Below are 13917 nucleotides of genomic sequence, written 5' to 3' on the forward strand. Positions count from 1 at the left end.
TTGTTGATAATTCTATGGTACTGGATTGAGTACTGATTGAGAGATCATGTTAAATGTTGTTTTGTATCATGGCATTGTGCTGTTGTTGTATCGTATCATTGTTTATAATGTTATACAGTATGCTTATGAGCTCTTGACATGCAAGACAAATTCCCTTAGAGGAAATAAAAATAAAGGGGAAATTTCCTCTTAGGGGAAATTAGCACAAACTGACTGAAAATAGGTTGACACTCCTACACAGTCTTACAGTGCCACCTAATGGTACCAATGCAAAAAACAGGTTGAGGATCATCTTAAAAAATCCTGTTTATTGTGGTGCTATGTGTCACAGCACGGTTCCTAAAAGATTTAAAAGGGATTTTCAATAATTAGTGCTTTGTGAATAAAAATGATCCTATTAAAATATAATTATATTTTTTCAATCACAAAAGCATCTTGTTTTAGTCCAACAGTCCATCAGGTTTAAATTATATGAATGTTCACAGTCCGTCCAAGTGCACAAAATGAAGGTGGATGCAACTGTTATCCTAAAACACCGCTTCCCTGATAGCAGGGAAAGTGGAAACTACCTAAGCGCTTCATTAAACATTCAAACCAGAGTCCAAAGAAAAAAATGAACTAATCTATACAGTAGATATTCTAGTGTACAACAACACAGCTGAATGGTTCAAAAGACGGATGAAGCAAAGGGGGAAATGATTATTTCTTCCACATCACTTACTATGCTATTAGTAGGACTGGATGACAACACTGCCTCTAAGATGTCGCCTAGAGACCTTCACTTTTGTCATCTGTACTGTAGGGGACACAAATGGGACTTCCCTTTAGCACACCGAGATCTACTGACCAACCTGTTAGTCAGATATTAGACCAGGTTCAGATCTTCATAATCAGTCTTAAATCTTCCATTGTTGAGGGAGAGAAAACCTTTAAGGTATGTTTTTTTTATCTAAAAGAGTGTGTGATGGTAATGATGGTAAGGGGGCACTTTGTATGCAGAGAGAAAACCATCAGAGAGAAAATAAATATCAGGCATATCCTAGTAATGTCCGTACAAGCACAAAACAGGCTTTGATTTTTCACAGAAGCTTGAAGTATATCAAAGAATGAACCTGGGATTTGTTAAAAAGTTACAGTATATTGCTGAGAATTTTTACAAACAACAGCATGTCACTGATTTTGTTTTTTTATTAACTAAACAGATAATTCTATTGTACCACACAGCTGGAATGGGGACGATACCACCTACAGTACTCTACAGTAATTACCACATTGTGTATTGTAATGAATTCGGGTTCGGTGAGGTCGAACACAGCGACTCAGACTTGTGGAGTTCAAAACGGCGCTTGATTTCTTCGTCACCACCTGCCAGCCGGCACTCCCGAACCCAGCCGAGAGGGAGACACCAGGCAGCCCGCCAGAGAGAACGAGCGAGAGAAGAGAGAGAGAGTAACAGAGAGAGTAGCCCAGTATGTGATCTCCTGTCACAGCCTGAGGAACAGTGAGTCTGTCTCCCAATAATGCTCCAGCCGCCTACAGAATATGTCAATATTTTATAATATGTCTTTGTTGTAAATGTCTGTAGATTTTATTTTACTTCTATTTTTGTTTTGTTTCATGTAAATATCATTACTTTCATTTGCTTTGGCAACACTGATTGTACCCATCGGTCATGCTAATAAAGCACCTTGAATTGAATTGAATTGAGTAACACCCAGGGGTACGCCCGTTTCCCTGTGGGGCAGCTGCACTGGTCAGCGGCCTTCCTAAACCCCGACCTGCCCACTTCCACTCTGATCCTGCCTCTCACCGCGTACCCCAGCCGGGCGCTCTTCGGCCGCAGCGCCGGGCGAATGTGCTGCAGTATTAAACTATACAGGTAATTCAAACTTACATCTGCTGGTTTTTGGTGGCGAGTGCAATGCTAGGTTCTGAACAAGCAAAGAAAAAAACATGATTTGCATATCACATCGTGCACTTTGAAATTACAATGGTTTTATTCCAAACAGCACTTTATGTGAAACAAAAATACATAGAAATGATTGATTTTACAAATCCCAATGACATACAGTATTTAAACATAAAAGTACTGATAAAAACAACAATATGTAGAAAGTGACCAGAACTGCAATAAAAGGCTTCAGCCTTGTTAAATTTTAGACTTTTAGCTGCCAACTTCAGATTTTATATAACAATAATAAAATGTTGTTACACGTTTAAGAATAAATAAAAAATTGAAGTAATGCAGAATTATATATCTGGCATATACTGCATATAACATTCAATGTACTGTAAATGTATGAAACCCACAAGTAATGCTGCATGAGAATACTGTACCTTGCAGAACAACATCACAGATATCAGTTCATTAACAAAACGGAAACACTGATGATAAAAAATCTAATTCTAGATCTTAGACTTTGAGCCTAGAACTTTTCCAAGCCCTTTTCTAGTCTTTGGTATTCATCACCTAGCGTATCTAAAAGTACAGTACATTCTAAAATGCCCATATTGTATTTGAAGCCAGATTCATACAACTGTATAATCCAAAATCAAATTGGAGTGTGTGCAAATTGGTACTGTGAATAAACTAACATTTAAAATCAGCATGCCAACAGGCAGTGGCAAACAACCCATGCTATGATCCAAATATATACTGACGTCTACAAATGGCTGTCCTCATCAGTCTCATCTTCCTCTATGTAGTCTGAGCTGACTAGGAGTTGAAACTCACGACCAAAGACTACATTTCCTTTGTTAAGGCATTTCAGGTACTCCTTATCCAGCTGCCACCTCAGCAGCCCCACTCTCCGCAGTGCTGAGAGCTCGAATATGAGCTTGCCAAGGTCATTGATCAGTCTTGGTTCGGGCTGCATGCCCTCTTTGGAGCTCAGGTCCATAACCCTCAGTTTCTTCAACATGCCCAGTGCCCCGAGGAACCTGTGCCAGCCCTGGCTGCTCACACAATTCTCAGACAGGTCCAAATGCTGAAGGTCCCTTAAATGACCATTCTGGATTGATGAGCCTAAGGGCAAATATTAAAAGTTTTAGGAACATACATAGTTGTTATTCCACAACATGTTACAATGTGCCTTACACTTTGCCTCATACTCCCATATTACCATAAAAAGCATTAGAAAAGGCATTAAAATAAACAATAAAAGAGCAATAAGAGTAATAATAGGAATGATCTTCCTACTTAAGGAGTTTAATATGTTCCTCTAATAATGGTATGGCAACAATGGCCATTCGTCTAAATGAACGAAAATGGTACACTCCTGGTATTTTTCTAAGGGCAGCTGCTATGTATATCTTCAGTGTAGTTTCCCCAAAACTACATGTCTAAGCATGAGACTGAGAAGGATAGAAATTTGTTTAGCATTTATATTCTCTTAGCACAAAGAAACAATTAGATGACATATCTCATGTGTATAATTAAAATTGCAAACTGAATGAATACCAAGCCAATTAAAGCTTGTTAACAGTTTAGTTTCATTCCTCTTTTGTGTACGACTGAATAGTAACATGACTCTCTCAGGTAATTCTGAATCATAGTTTATTTTTCAATTGTTCTGCTACATTGTGACCAAAGTAGACAACGTGGTAAAGAGCAAGATGTCATGAAGATCAATATTCTTCCCATTTCCCATCTTTTTTCCAATTACCACTCCGGTTTAAATTCAACAACCAGGCTTTTGTTGTTTTAACAGGTTTTCATTGAAACTAAAGACTATCAGCAGGTCATATATAACCAGACCATTAATTTCTTATTCAGCCCACTGAATGAACTGAATTCATGTTCATACAACAGCTGTTTACAACAGATGCAAGTAAACAGTAGCATCAGATTTTGATAATTAATTCACTAATTGAAGTATTTTCAAAGTATCTGCATAAAAAAATAGAGTTTTTTTATTTGTATTTAGCTTATTTTTTCCCTGAAATTTCTGCAGGCTATTAAGCTTTTTGCAATGATTCAAAATTTGATTGAAGAGTGATCATTATTGCTTTAAGCTTAGTAATAGCAGTGATAGACATATAAACATATATTAACTGTCTGCACACTGTGAAGACTCCTTTAGATGGTTTCAAATGCATAATATTAATTACAACATATAAGCTTTTAATGAGACTAAACTGAATACAAATTGTGTTCCCAATTAAAAGAGAAGATCCACTGTTGAGTTTATAGTTTTCACGCCAAACCCAAGCAGTGTGAATAATATACTTACTCAGGAGCTCTAGGTCTTTATCAGTGAGGTGCCAGCTCTGCAGTCCCAGTTTCTGCAGTCCAGGCAGGTTCTCCAGGAAGTCCAGAAGCTTGGACAGGCTGTCTTTCACATTCTGTCCCCATGGAAGCATGAGAGTCTGTAGGCTAGGCAGGGCCCTCAACTTGTCAACTAAAGATTTACAGTAAAAGAAAATATCATTGCTGCATTCTCCACTTCATTAGTAGCTGTTTCTGTGCATTACAACTTTGCTTTATCACCTACTCAGTTTATCCACACAGCCACTCGCGTCTTCCTCCAGCTGGTTTTCAAACAGATCAAGTGTTTCAAGCTTATTGGCATTCCTCAAATTTTCAGCTAAAAGAAAAAAGAAACTTTCTGATAAGTCTATAAACCATTACACCTACCGTCTGAGAACACACATTGTGCAGTATCTTTTATATATAAGTTTGATATAATTATATTAGCATCATTAGGTCTAGACTCTCCACTTTTCTTACTGCTCCCTTTCAAAACTACTTTTACTCCTGGTGCCTAATGTAGTGTAACCATTTAATCTTTTAGTGCAAAGTTGGAAATCCAATATGAGGAGTATCGGAGACAAGTACTGTACTGTAGATGTACAGTACATAATGTGAAGTGTGAAATAGATCTGTACCACACACTTCCTTTTAACTCCATTACTCGTATGAGGAAATCTGCTTGAAACCAGATGTTAATGCTTCCTTCATTACTGCAGTATATATTGTGTATATATTCATTTATAATAGAAACAACACATATTTCATTCCTACTAATATATACAGTAGCCAACACTGACTGCTGAAACCTGAGAAATATTTATTAAAAAGAAAACTACAGACCAAGAATTATGACTGCCTCCTTTGTCAAGCAACAGTTGACAAGCACCATTTTTTTCAGACAGCAGTCTCTACTGGTGGCTGCGTCAATTATAAACCTGAGCCCATTTCCTATGCCTTCCAGCTCGGCCAAGTGCAGCTCCTGGAGACGTTGCAAATGCTTCACTCCTTCAGCTGTTAAAAAACAAAGGTCATTTCGGTTGATTCTTGCATCAGATAAGGAAAAAGAAAGAAATCCAGTATAATGGATTCATCAGTTATATGCTACTTTTATTGTACCTATTGAACTGAGGATGCAGTATTGATTAAATAACACCAACTAGATAAACAAGATTGGATTAATGAAACCTTCTAATTTAATAGGACAGTAGACACCTACATTTTATGTTCATGATCTGTATTGCAGAGTGTATCATCCACCTAATTATTAATTATTAGACATCGCTGCCATTCCAGCTCTTTGCTTACAAAACATCAGTGTCAAATGTCCTATTGTACTTTACCTATTCATATTCCTAGTCTTTCAAATTCCTTGATTTAATTGAATTCCTGCAAAATGATTAAAATTTACCTAGCTGTTTTGCATCATCTTCAGCCATCTTTATATTAATTAAATTTAATTTCTCAAGGTTCTGAAGGTCTTGGATTCTCTCCAATAATCCCCCTGTAATAAGCAGAAAATCTCAGATAAATGAAACAAATTTAATATAAATTAATTCACAAAAATATAATTAACATGTTCTTCATGTTAGAAATTTTTATGCACACCTATTAAAATGTCTTTAACATTTAAATAAAAGATAACACATACTAACCTGACAGTCTTTCAGTCTGCAGATCACTTATATACAAAGTCTTAAGCTGTTTCATAAGAACAATGTGCTGTTCATCTGTTAACGTCAAGGGAGTTTCTTCAATAACTAGATCCTTCAGGTTGTATTCACACATTTTGAGGACATCAGGAAGTTTTCCACTTATACCTTTGCTTCTTGTTAGGAGAAGCCTAAGGCTTTTGGCTGAACAGCATATCTTTCCTAGATATGTTATATCTTTTTTAGATAACCTCTGAAAATCATTCAAAGATACTTCAATACTATTAAGGCTGTGACTCCAATCGAAAAACAAGGACACTGCCTTCTCTGGAATGTATGTCTTTTTGCTCTGATTTGGGATTTCACTGCAGTGCAAATTGCCAAACAGTTCCAACTCGATGAGTTCTAGAGCAGTCAAACAATTTGGCAAATATTGAAAGAAGTCACTCAAACAGGTTGGAATGCTCTGGCTGCTGATGTGCAGCTTTTTTTTCTGAAAGAAAAATTCAAACTCCGCGCTTAGCTCAGATTTTGAAAGACTTTCTGCAAAGAAGTTAAGAGCGCAGTTTACAAAACTCTCCATGCTAACTTCCTGCAGCTTGTGAAGTTCTTCCATATTGTGTGAGATCTGTTCCTGGTCATTGTCTGAAGGAACATGCGGCCTCTCAGTTTCTAATGGGGTGCCCAACAGTCTTCCATGTTTTTTAACATTTGCCATGTGCTGAATGACAATGCTAGCAGCTTGTGTGGAAGACCCACATGTGTACATCAGTAAATTGTAGTATTTATAAGAAATATCTGAAATATTATCAATCTGATTCAGGTACTGGTACCCCATCTTCACATCTGACTCTTTGGCTGAAGTTAATAGTCCATGCAGTCTCCTTCCTGCTATGTACTCCTGGAACGACTTATGAAAGAAACGATAGACAGGCTCCATCCTTTGAGCAGTGTACTTGTTCAGAAGTCCAGATTTCAGTAGAACATCCTCTTGTTCACTGTGCAGCTCTTTTCTTAAATAGAACTCAAAGCAGTGCTCGAAAATTCCCTGAAGTGCTAGATCCCCACATATGTTGATGCTCTCCTGAACTGTTTCCGAAGTCATAAATGAAATTTTGTACTGGTTCTTTGAGATCATCAGATCGTAAAGGGTACGGAAAAGTACAGTCTGTGTTTTAGGAATGATGCTGGTGTCACCCAACCGGATGGCACAAGCTATGACCACAAATAGAGGTGTCTTCATCAATTCTTTCATGGTGCTTGAGTTTTCGAGTTGCTGCAGAAGGTCTTTAGAGAGTTCAGGACCCAAGATATTTCTAATAATGACCTTACTGTTCTCCTCACTGAGATCCCCAATCTCTGCAATGATTTCAGCAATGGGCCTCACGTTACTGACTGATTCAGTGCGTGTTGTCACAATTACCGTATTCTTGAACCGAAAGCTATGTTTGATCATGTCCTCTATCTCCGGGCACTTTTCTGGTTTAAATTCATCATATCCATCCAAAAGGAACAGAACCTCTTCTTTCAAGAACCGTAAAGAATTCTGAAAGGTCTCCTTGTCAATATCATAGGGCACTCTGAGCAGCTGCTCACAAACTGTTTCATATATTTCCTTTTCTGCAGCACTCAAGCTTATGAAAAAGACCAGCCTGTACTTATTCAGCACTGAGGTTTCTCCCGAAGCCCAAAGTGCTGCAATTCTCTTCAGGAGAGTGGTCTTGCCTTTGCCGGCTCCTCCTTCAATGACAGTTGGGTTCTTGAACTCACCCAAAAAATGCAAAAGAGTCATAGTGCCTTTTCTCTGATTCCATATGTCCTTTTTCCAAAACTGTGCATCAGTGAATGTTGTTTCCAAATCAAAAATAATGTCTATGTCCTCCCCCAAAGGGTGAAACTTTTGGAAATATGCTGATTTATACAAGTGTTTTAAATCTTCTGCCATCATGTCTATGTTCTGTTTCGTTGGTACTTCAGGCAATGCCACTGTATGGTACAAAAAAAGATAAATCAATTACTGCGAAAAACACATTTGAATAAAGTGTTTAATTAAATATTTGTAAGTATGACTTACATCTCCCAAGCAAGTCTTCAAACAAGAAGACATCTTCATCTTTGAGGCAGTCAACAAAAAGTCTGCAAGCTTTTTCCCCTTTCTGCTGAATCAAATCAATGATTTTGCGAGCTGCTTTTGGACCAGTTTTCTCACAGTAAATCTCATCTTTCTCCTCCAGATCAATGACACTTTTGCTATAGATATGATCTGCAATCTGATGGGTAATTGTTATTCCCATCCTCTTGATAAGTTCCACATAGTTTTTCCTGATGAAATCCACTGAAGAAGGGCAAACATTATAGTTAGGATCAAGCTTATTTATATTTCAATGTCTAAACACAGAATACGTTCTTGGGATGTACCTGCACATGAGAACAATAATCAATATAGACTCCATGACTCTGTATAGACAATACAGAATATATGACTCTGTATGAAACCGAAGATGTCTCTTTTTAGAGCTACCTTAGTAACAAAAGCTTGAAAAAGTGCCTCTACCTATTTAGAAAATGTAATTAGCCTGTGATGAAAAGAACATGACCAATGAAAGCAAGAGGGGGAAAGCAAGTGTTACGCACAAGCTATGTGAATAACACACCTATTCGTGTAAGCAAAAAAGGAATAAATGAGACAGTGAAACCAATAGGGCACTTTCACACCTAATTCATTTGTTTGTTTGATGTGAATCGAAGTGGAGTTTGGTTTGCTTGGATATGTGAAACCTCCAATTGCTACGAAACTGGTACAAAAAAAGGGAAATCACTAACTCTGAAAAACCGTTTGATCAGGGCAGAATGCATATTAGGCCCAGTGGAGCAAAATCACTTAAAAAGGTTCATTTGCAAAGGCACACTGGATCTTTGTGATATACTGTAGGTCCTTTCAGCTTTCAATAATTTCAGTAAAGTGAAATGACACTACAGCAATCAAAAACTTTTGCCTTGTGATGCCACTCACAAACAACATCAAATGTTTTGAAAGGTCTAGAAAAAAATATCAAAAATGAAAAAGATTAGGAATGATACTAAGTTTCTAAACATCTTTTAAACCCATGTTTCAATACAGAGATAAATAAAACATATCACCAAAATAATGTTTAAATAAAATACTTAAATGACACACTACAGTATGTTTAATTTTAATTGTTGAGTAAACATCATAAATATTGCTCATAGCATAAACAATAGTAATACAGTATACCAATAGTGCTGACAAAATTTCTTACTTTGTTTACACACCAGGGCGATTTACAAATTATTCTTAAGGTATTACTATTTAGGATTTTAAACTCCTGTAAGAAGCGTTTTCCAGTCCTGGTCCTGGTGTACTCTGTGCTTTCTGGATCTTGTTCCAACTGAGTTCTAATTTAATTTATTGAGCCCTTACTTGAACTATTTGCTTTATAAAATCAGTTTCGGCTCTTGAATAGTAAATAAAGGTTAGTCTTTAACATTACCCCTGTGCAATAAACTGGATTTCAGAATTTATCTCATTTAGGATGACTGTTTCATACAGCACTAATGCAACATAATGTAATTAGACTACAGTAAGCATCCGATCCAGTGTCATTCCCACTGTGTCTGTGCATTGATAATCAATTAGTTGTTTAAACAGCTACAGTATGTGAAACCAAGTACTTCAAACCCAGCTGTATACTGTATTCATACACATTATATCAAAGTTTAGAGTAAGACCTGAGTGCTCCCAATCTATGCATAAAGCACTTTAGGATCCCTTGGAATAAAAAGTGCTCCATAAATGCAATTCCATCCAGACAAACTGTCTAAAGAAGTAAACAGATTTAGAAAATGAGGTAGCCATTGATGACCAATCAACAGTCATCACTTCATTAATCAACTGTTATCACCAAGGAAAGACTGCGTGTATGTACCGTATATATATCCATCCACTTTCTAACCGTTCATTCCGATTCAGGGTCGCGGTGAAGCCGGAGCCTATTCCAGCAAGCAACAGGAGCAAGGTGGGATACACCCTGGATGGGACGCCAGGGCAGGAAGACACAGACACACACTCACACCAGGGCCACATTTCGCAGAAGCAAATTAACCCACCACTATGTTTTTGGACTTTGGGGAAAATCAGAGCACCTGTATGGAACCCACCACCCCCAAGGAGAACATACAAACTCAGGTAAGAAATTCTGATTACAAAATTATTTCTCTCAAATTACCATGAAGTGACTGTGTAAGCAAAATGAGGTTAAAACAGGGGCTAAACAGCAATTAAATTATTTATACAGTATGATAACACAAACAGTTGGACTGTTGGCTGTAGTTAATGTCTAAAAAGGGGCTGAGAAATATGTGTGCTTCAGGGATATGTTTGATAAGACAATCTCTCTCCATGACTCACTGGGGAATTTCATTATTAACCTATTTTAAAACTATGCAGAACTGTGTGGTGAATTATTGCATCTCTTACTTGGTGCAACTTGGTGCTAAGGTGAAAATTGTTCTGTCCTTTTAAGAGCTGCCTTGAGGTATTCCAAATTTAATAAAAGCTAGACTGGAGTAACCTGTTAGTCTCCATAGAAATAGGAGGGACAACACTAATAATGAGGTTCAAGTTTGAGTGAGAAAAATGTATAAAATGCTTAGATGGGGCTATGTGTAGGTGAACATTAATTAGTTTTTTTTATTAATGTCAAAATGTAATTACAGTACATTTTAAATTGCACTATAAAGTTCTTAATGATCATAATATCAGTGAAATGTCTATTGTATTAGCTTATATAATATTTTTCATTAAATTAATGCATAAAGAAGGGAAGGCTAAAATTTAAAACTCATGCACTGACCCCTACAATTCTGCTCATTAAACAATGACAGAGTAGGGCAGAGAACTGCCAATATGGGTTGACAAAGCCAACAGCTGAACACACATTATTCACAGCCACCAAGGCTATAAGCATAAATAAAGCTTATAAACAAAATCATAACCTAGGTCATGGCATGGCACACCACAATAAAACATAATATAAAAGGCCCAAGAAGAAAGACCATCCATTCAGCAGTTTATTAAATACTTTTAAGCAATATCTTTTACTTACTTGTGTATATGTATCTTGCTTAATCTGTCAGGCAGTTTTGCTTAAATCTATAAAATGAAAAACAAGTTATAATTCCAACACAGTTACTTGCCAAGTTATAAAATGCATGATGTGTAATTGTTGACCTTTAAACATGTCATTGACTGTACCCCTGTTCTTCCGCTATTTGAGGAGGTGGATCAGATCTTATTACAAAGAGCAGCAATAGCAAGAAAATATAATTTACTAGCATGTAGTGTCAAGAAGCCCAAAACAAACATTTTGCTTTGTTCCCTGGGTAAAGACAGTGGCTTTGAGTCTAGTTGTAGCCTCTTTCTGCCCTGAGCCTCTTCATAAAAGATCTTATATTTCCTATTCCTTAGGAATTCCAAGGCAGACTTGAAATTCTAAAACAGCTACATCTACTCCAGACCTTTCCCTTACTGTAAGTTGTTACATCCTGGGTCAGCATGTCTGTCCAGACACTTCATTAACTTTTCCAACTTTGCAATTTATATTGGATCATTTGTATGCTAAACACATTCCCTGTATCACCTGTTTTGTGACAGCAGAGACTGAAGAAATGGGATAGAAATTGCTCTCAGGATTGGTTTGAACGATTACCGTGTACACATAAAGAGACATATGCTGATGACTGGTTTGGAGGGTCTCACAGCAGAAGTGTTACATTGTCAATACAGTGAAAAGAGAATTGGAGACAAGAATCAGAAAAATCCAGAGATTCCCAATTAAGTATTGATCTAAGCAAAGGTCCAATATTGAAAGGTTGCCTGATAAGTGTAGCATTGCAAGATTGTAGCAGTAACTGTGATGGAAGAATGCTGCCAACTCTGACAGATTTTTACTTTAGAATAGATATCTTTTTAATCAGGAGCCGGAACGTCGTGTTTCCTTTCTTCTCTTTTCAGCATGGAATAAACCTATTACTTGTTCCTTTGCAGCCTACGCATGCTGACGCAGCTACCCACTGAACTACCTTTTTAATCAGTCAGGTTTAAAGACACAAAATTGAATATTGTACATGGACTGTATCTAAATAAAACAATCCTCCTTTGAAGTGGGCGGATATCGATCTTACCCCCCCCCCCCCTTCCAGAAAAGACTAAATAAAACTGGCTTCAATGAGGCTAATCGAGATCATTGAACTGCCTGTTCGGCCCAAGTCAAAGTATATAAGATTTCACTGTTAAATGAACATCCGAGAAAATGATATAAAAAATATAAATATTTTTAATTTAACAAATGTTAAAAAAAAATAATCCACCACAAGGTGGGGCTATAATGTATTGTAGAAATACCATAATAACCTATTTCGTATCTCAGTATAAAGTGTCCCTATGAACCTACAGTACACCAGAGCTTTTAAAAGGCTACAGTATCACTAGGGAGAAGTTTACCCCCCATCCGAATCTTCCGAACAGTCACAGCATTCATTCACGATAACCCTCTAAACCATGAGGTTTTCATAAATCACGGCGTAAAACATAAATTAAGTAAAATGGTCAAATAGATATAAACAATTTTAATTCGTGGTAAAATGTCAGTTTCTACTACTTTTAAATAGTTTGTTAAACGTTATATATAAACCCATAAAAGCACTACTTCTCTTTTCTATCCATCTCTTTCAAAAGCAAAACAAATGTCTTTCGATCATAGTTTTGATTCCATAACTTTTTTTGTCCATTTTGTAGAGAGGTACTGCTACAAACCTTTCTACTGTACGTACAGCATGAGTACTAGCAGTAAAGCAAAATCTACAAACAGCCACTAGACTTGTTTAATCCCTGTGTCCAAGTGTTAACAAACCCTAGACCCGGAAATACAAAAAAAGAAATTAACAGAGAACATTTTCATTTAGGTTTTTTTAAAAAATAACTTACTTGGCATGAGCAGTTTACTACTTTGTTTACATCTTCGATGCTGAAGACTGCTATCGTTTTAAACATAAATACTGTGAAGGTTTTATGCAACTTTTTGCTGTATTGGATACATTGGTTTACAGTAAGTAGTTGCTACTTTTCATGACTCAAATGACTGGACACTCCTCCTTGTCAGTACGGGAAACCCAATGCTCTTTCACAATACTATAAGGTTTAACCCGGAAATCCCTGTTACAACAGCACCCTGAAGAAATCTTGGCAGTAACACTACAGTATGTAGTATTGCAGCTCTAACCTTTAGTATTTAAAGGTATTGATTTATCAAGCCTCTTAAATATGACCATTTCTACATGTACTGAGCTTTGAAAATAAGATTTTACTATTACTACGCATTCCTTTGCTTGCAGTCGTCACCCTACAAATTTAACCGACTTTCACCCAATTTAAGATATTGTCACTACAGTATGTACAGTATAATACGTTTACTGCGGCGTTACATTATTATATAGTATGTTTTTAATGTACCCTAAAACTCTAAGAACGGGCAAAGTCGTTCTCAACGTTCGACATGTATGAACGAAAAGATAGCTTGATGCAATGTAATAATACACGTGAAGTTACTGCTCTTTGCTTGCAGTTTAAGCGATGCAGAAGACATTTTTTAATTCCAAATTGTAAATGCAGATACTGTACAGCACTCGTTAGAATTTTAGCTTGAAGTAATGCTGGATAATAAAAAGTGTTTGCGTGTACGTTTTTTCATTACCTTGCACATTTCATGGGTTTACGATTTAAAATCTTTGTGCATTATAATTTTAGTTGATTTTATCTTGTTGATCTCCACAAACTAATGCTGTTGTTTAATATAAGCTGATTGCACTGACCTACAGTAAGATTAAATTCCTTTAGTAATACATTACATTATAACAGAAAGGTGGAATATTCAAGTATAAACAACACTATTCTTATATATAAATAAATAGCTCACTGTCGCAACGTTTAAAAGAATA

General features: G+C 36.6%; 1 protein-coding gene across 1 annotated transcript; it reads right to left on the bottom strand.

Moving 5' to 3' along the window:
- Positions 1-1978: 1978 nt before the first annotated feature.
- Positions 1979-13067, bottom strand: LOC148820195 (NLR family CARD domain-containing protein 4-like). Its single transcript, XM_088934355.1, has 9 exons — positions 12908-13067; positions 11028-11074; positions 7976-8236; positions 5905-7887; positions 5661-5753; positions 5093-5263; positions 4494-4586; positions 4233-4400; positions 1979-3025 (listed from the first exon to the last, which is right to left on the bottom strand). Coding segments are annotated over exons 2-9 (3132 nt in total). The 5' UTR covers positions 11029-11074; positions 12908-13067; the 3' UTR covers positions 1979-2663.
- Between the last annotated feature and the right edge of the window lie 850 nt (positions 13068-13917).

This window comes from Atractosteus spatula, chromosome 15 (assembly GCF_055471065.1).
Source record: "Atractosteus spatula isolate fAtrSpa1 chromosome 15, fAtrSpa1.hap1, whole genome shotgun sequence".
Taxonomy (NCBI): domain Eukaryota; kingdom Metazoa; phylum Chordata; class Actinopteri; order Semionotiformes; family Lepisosteidae; genus Atractosteus; species Atractosteus spatula.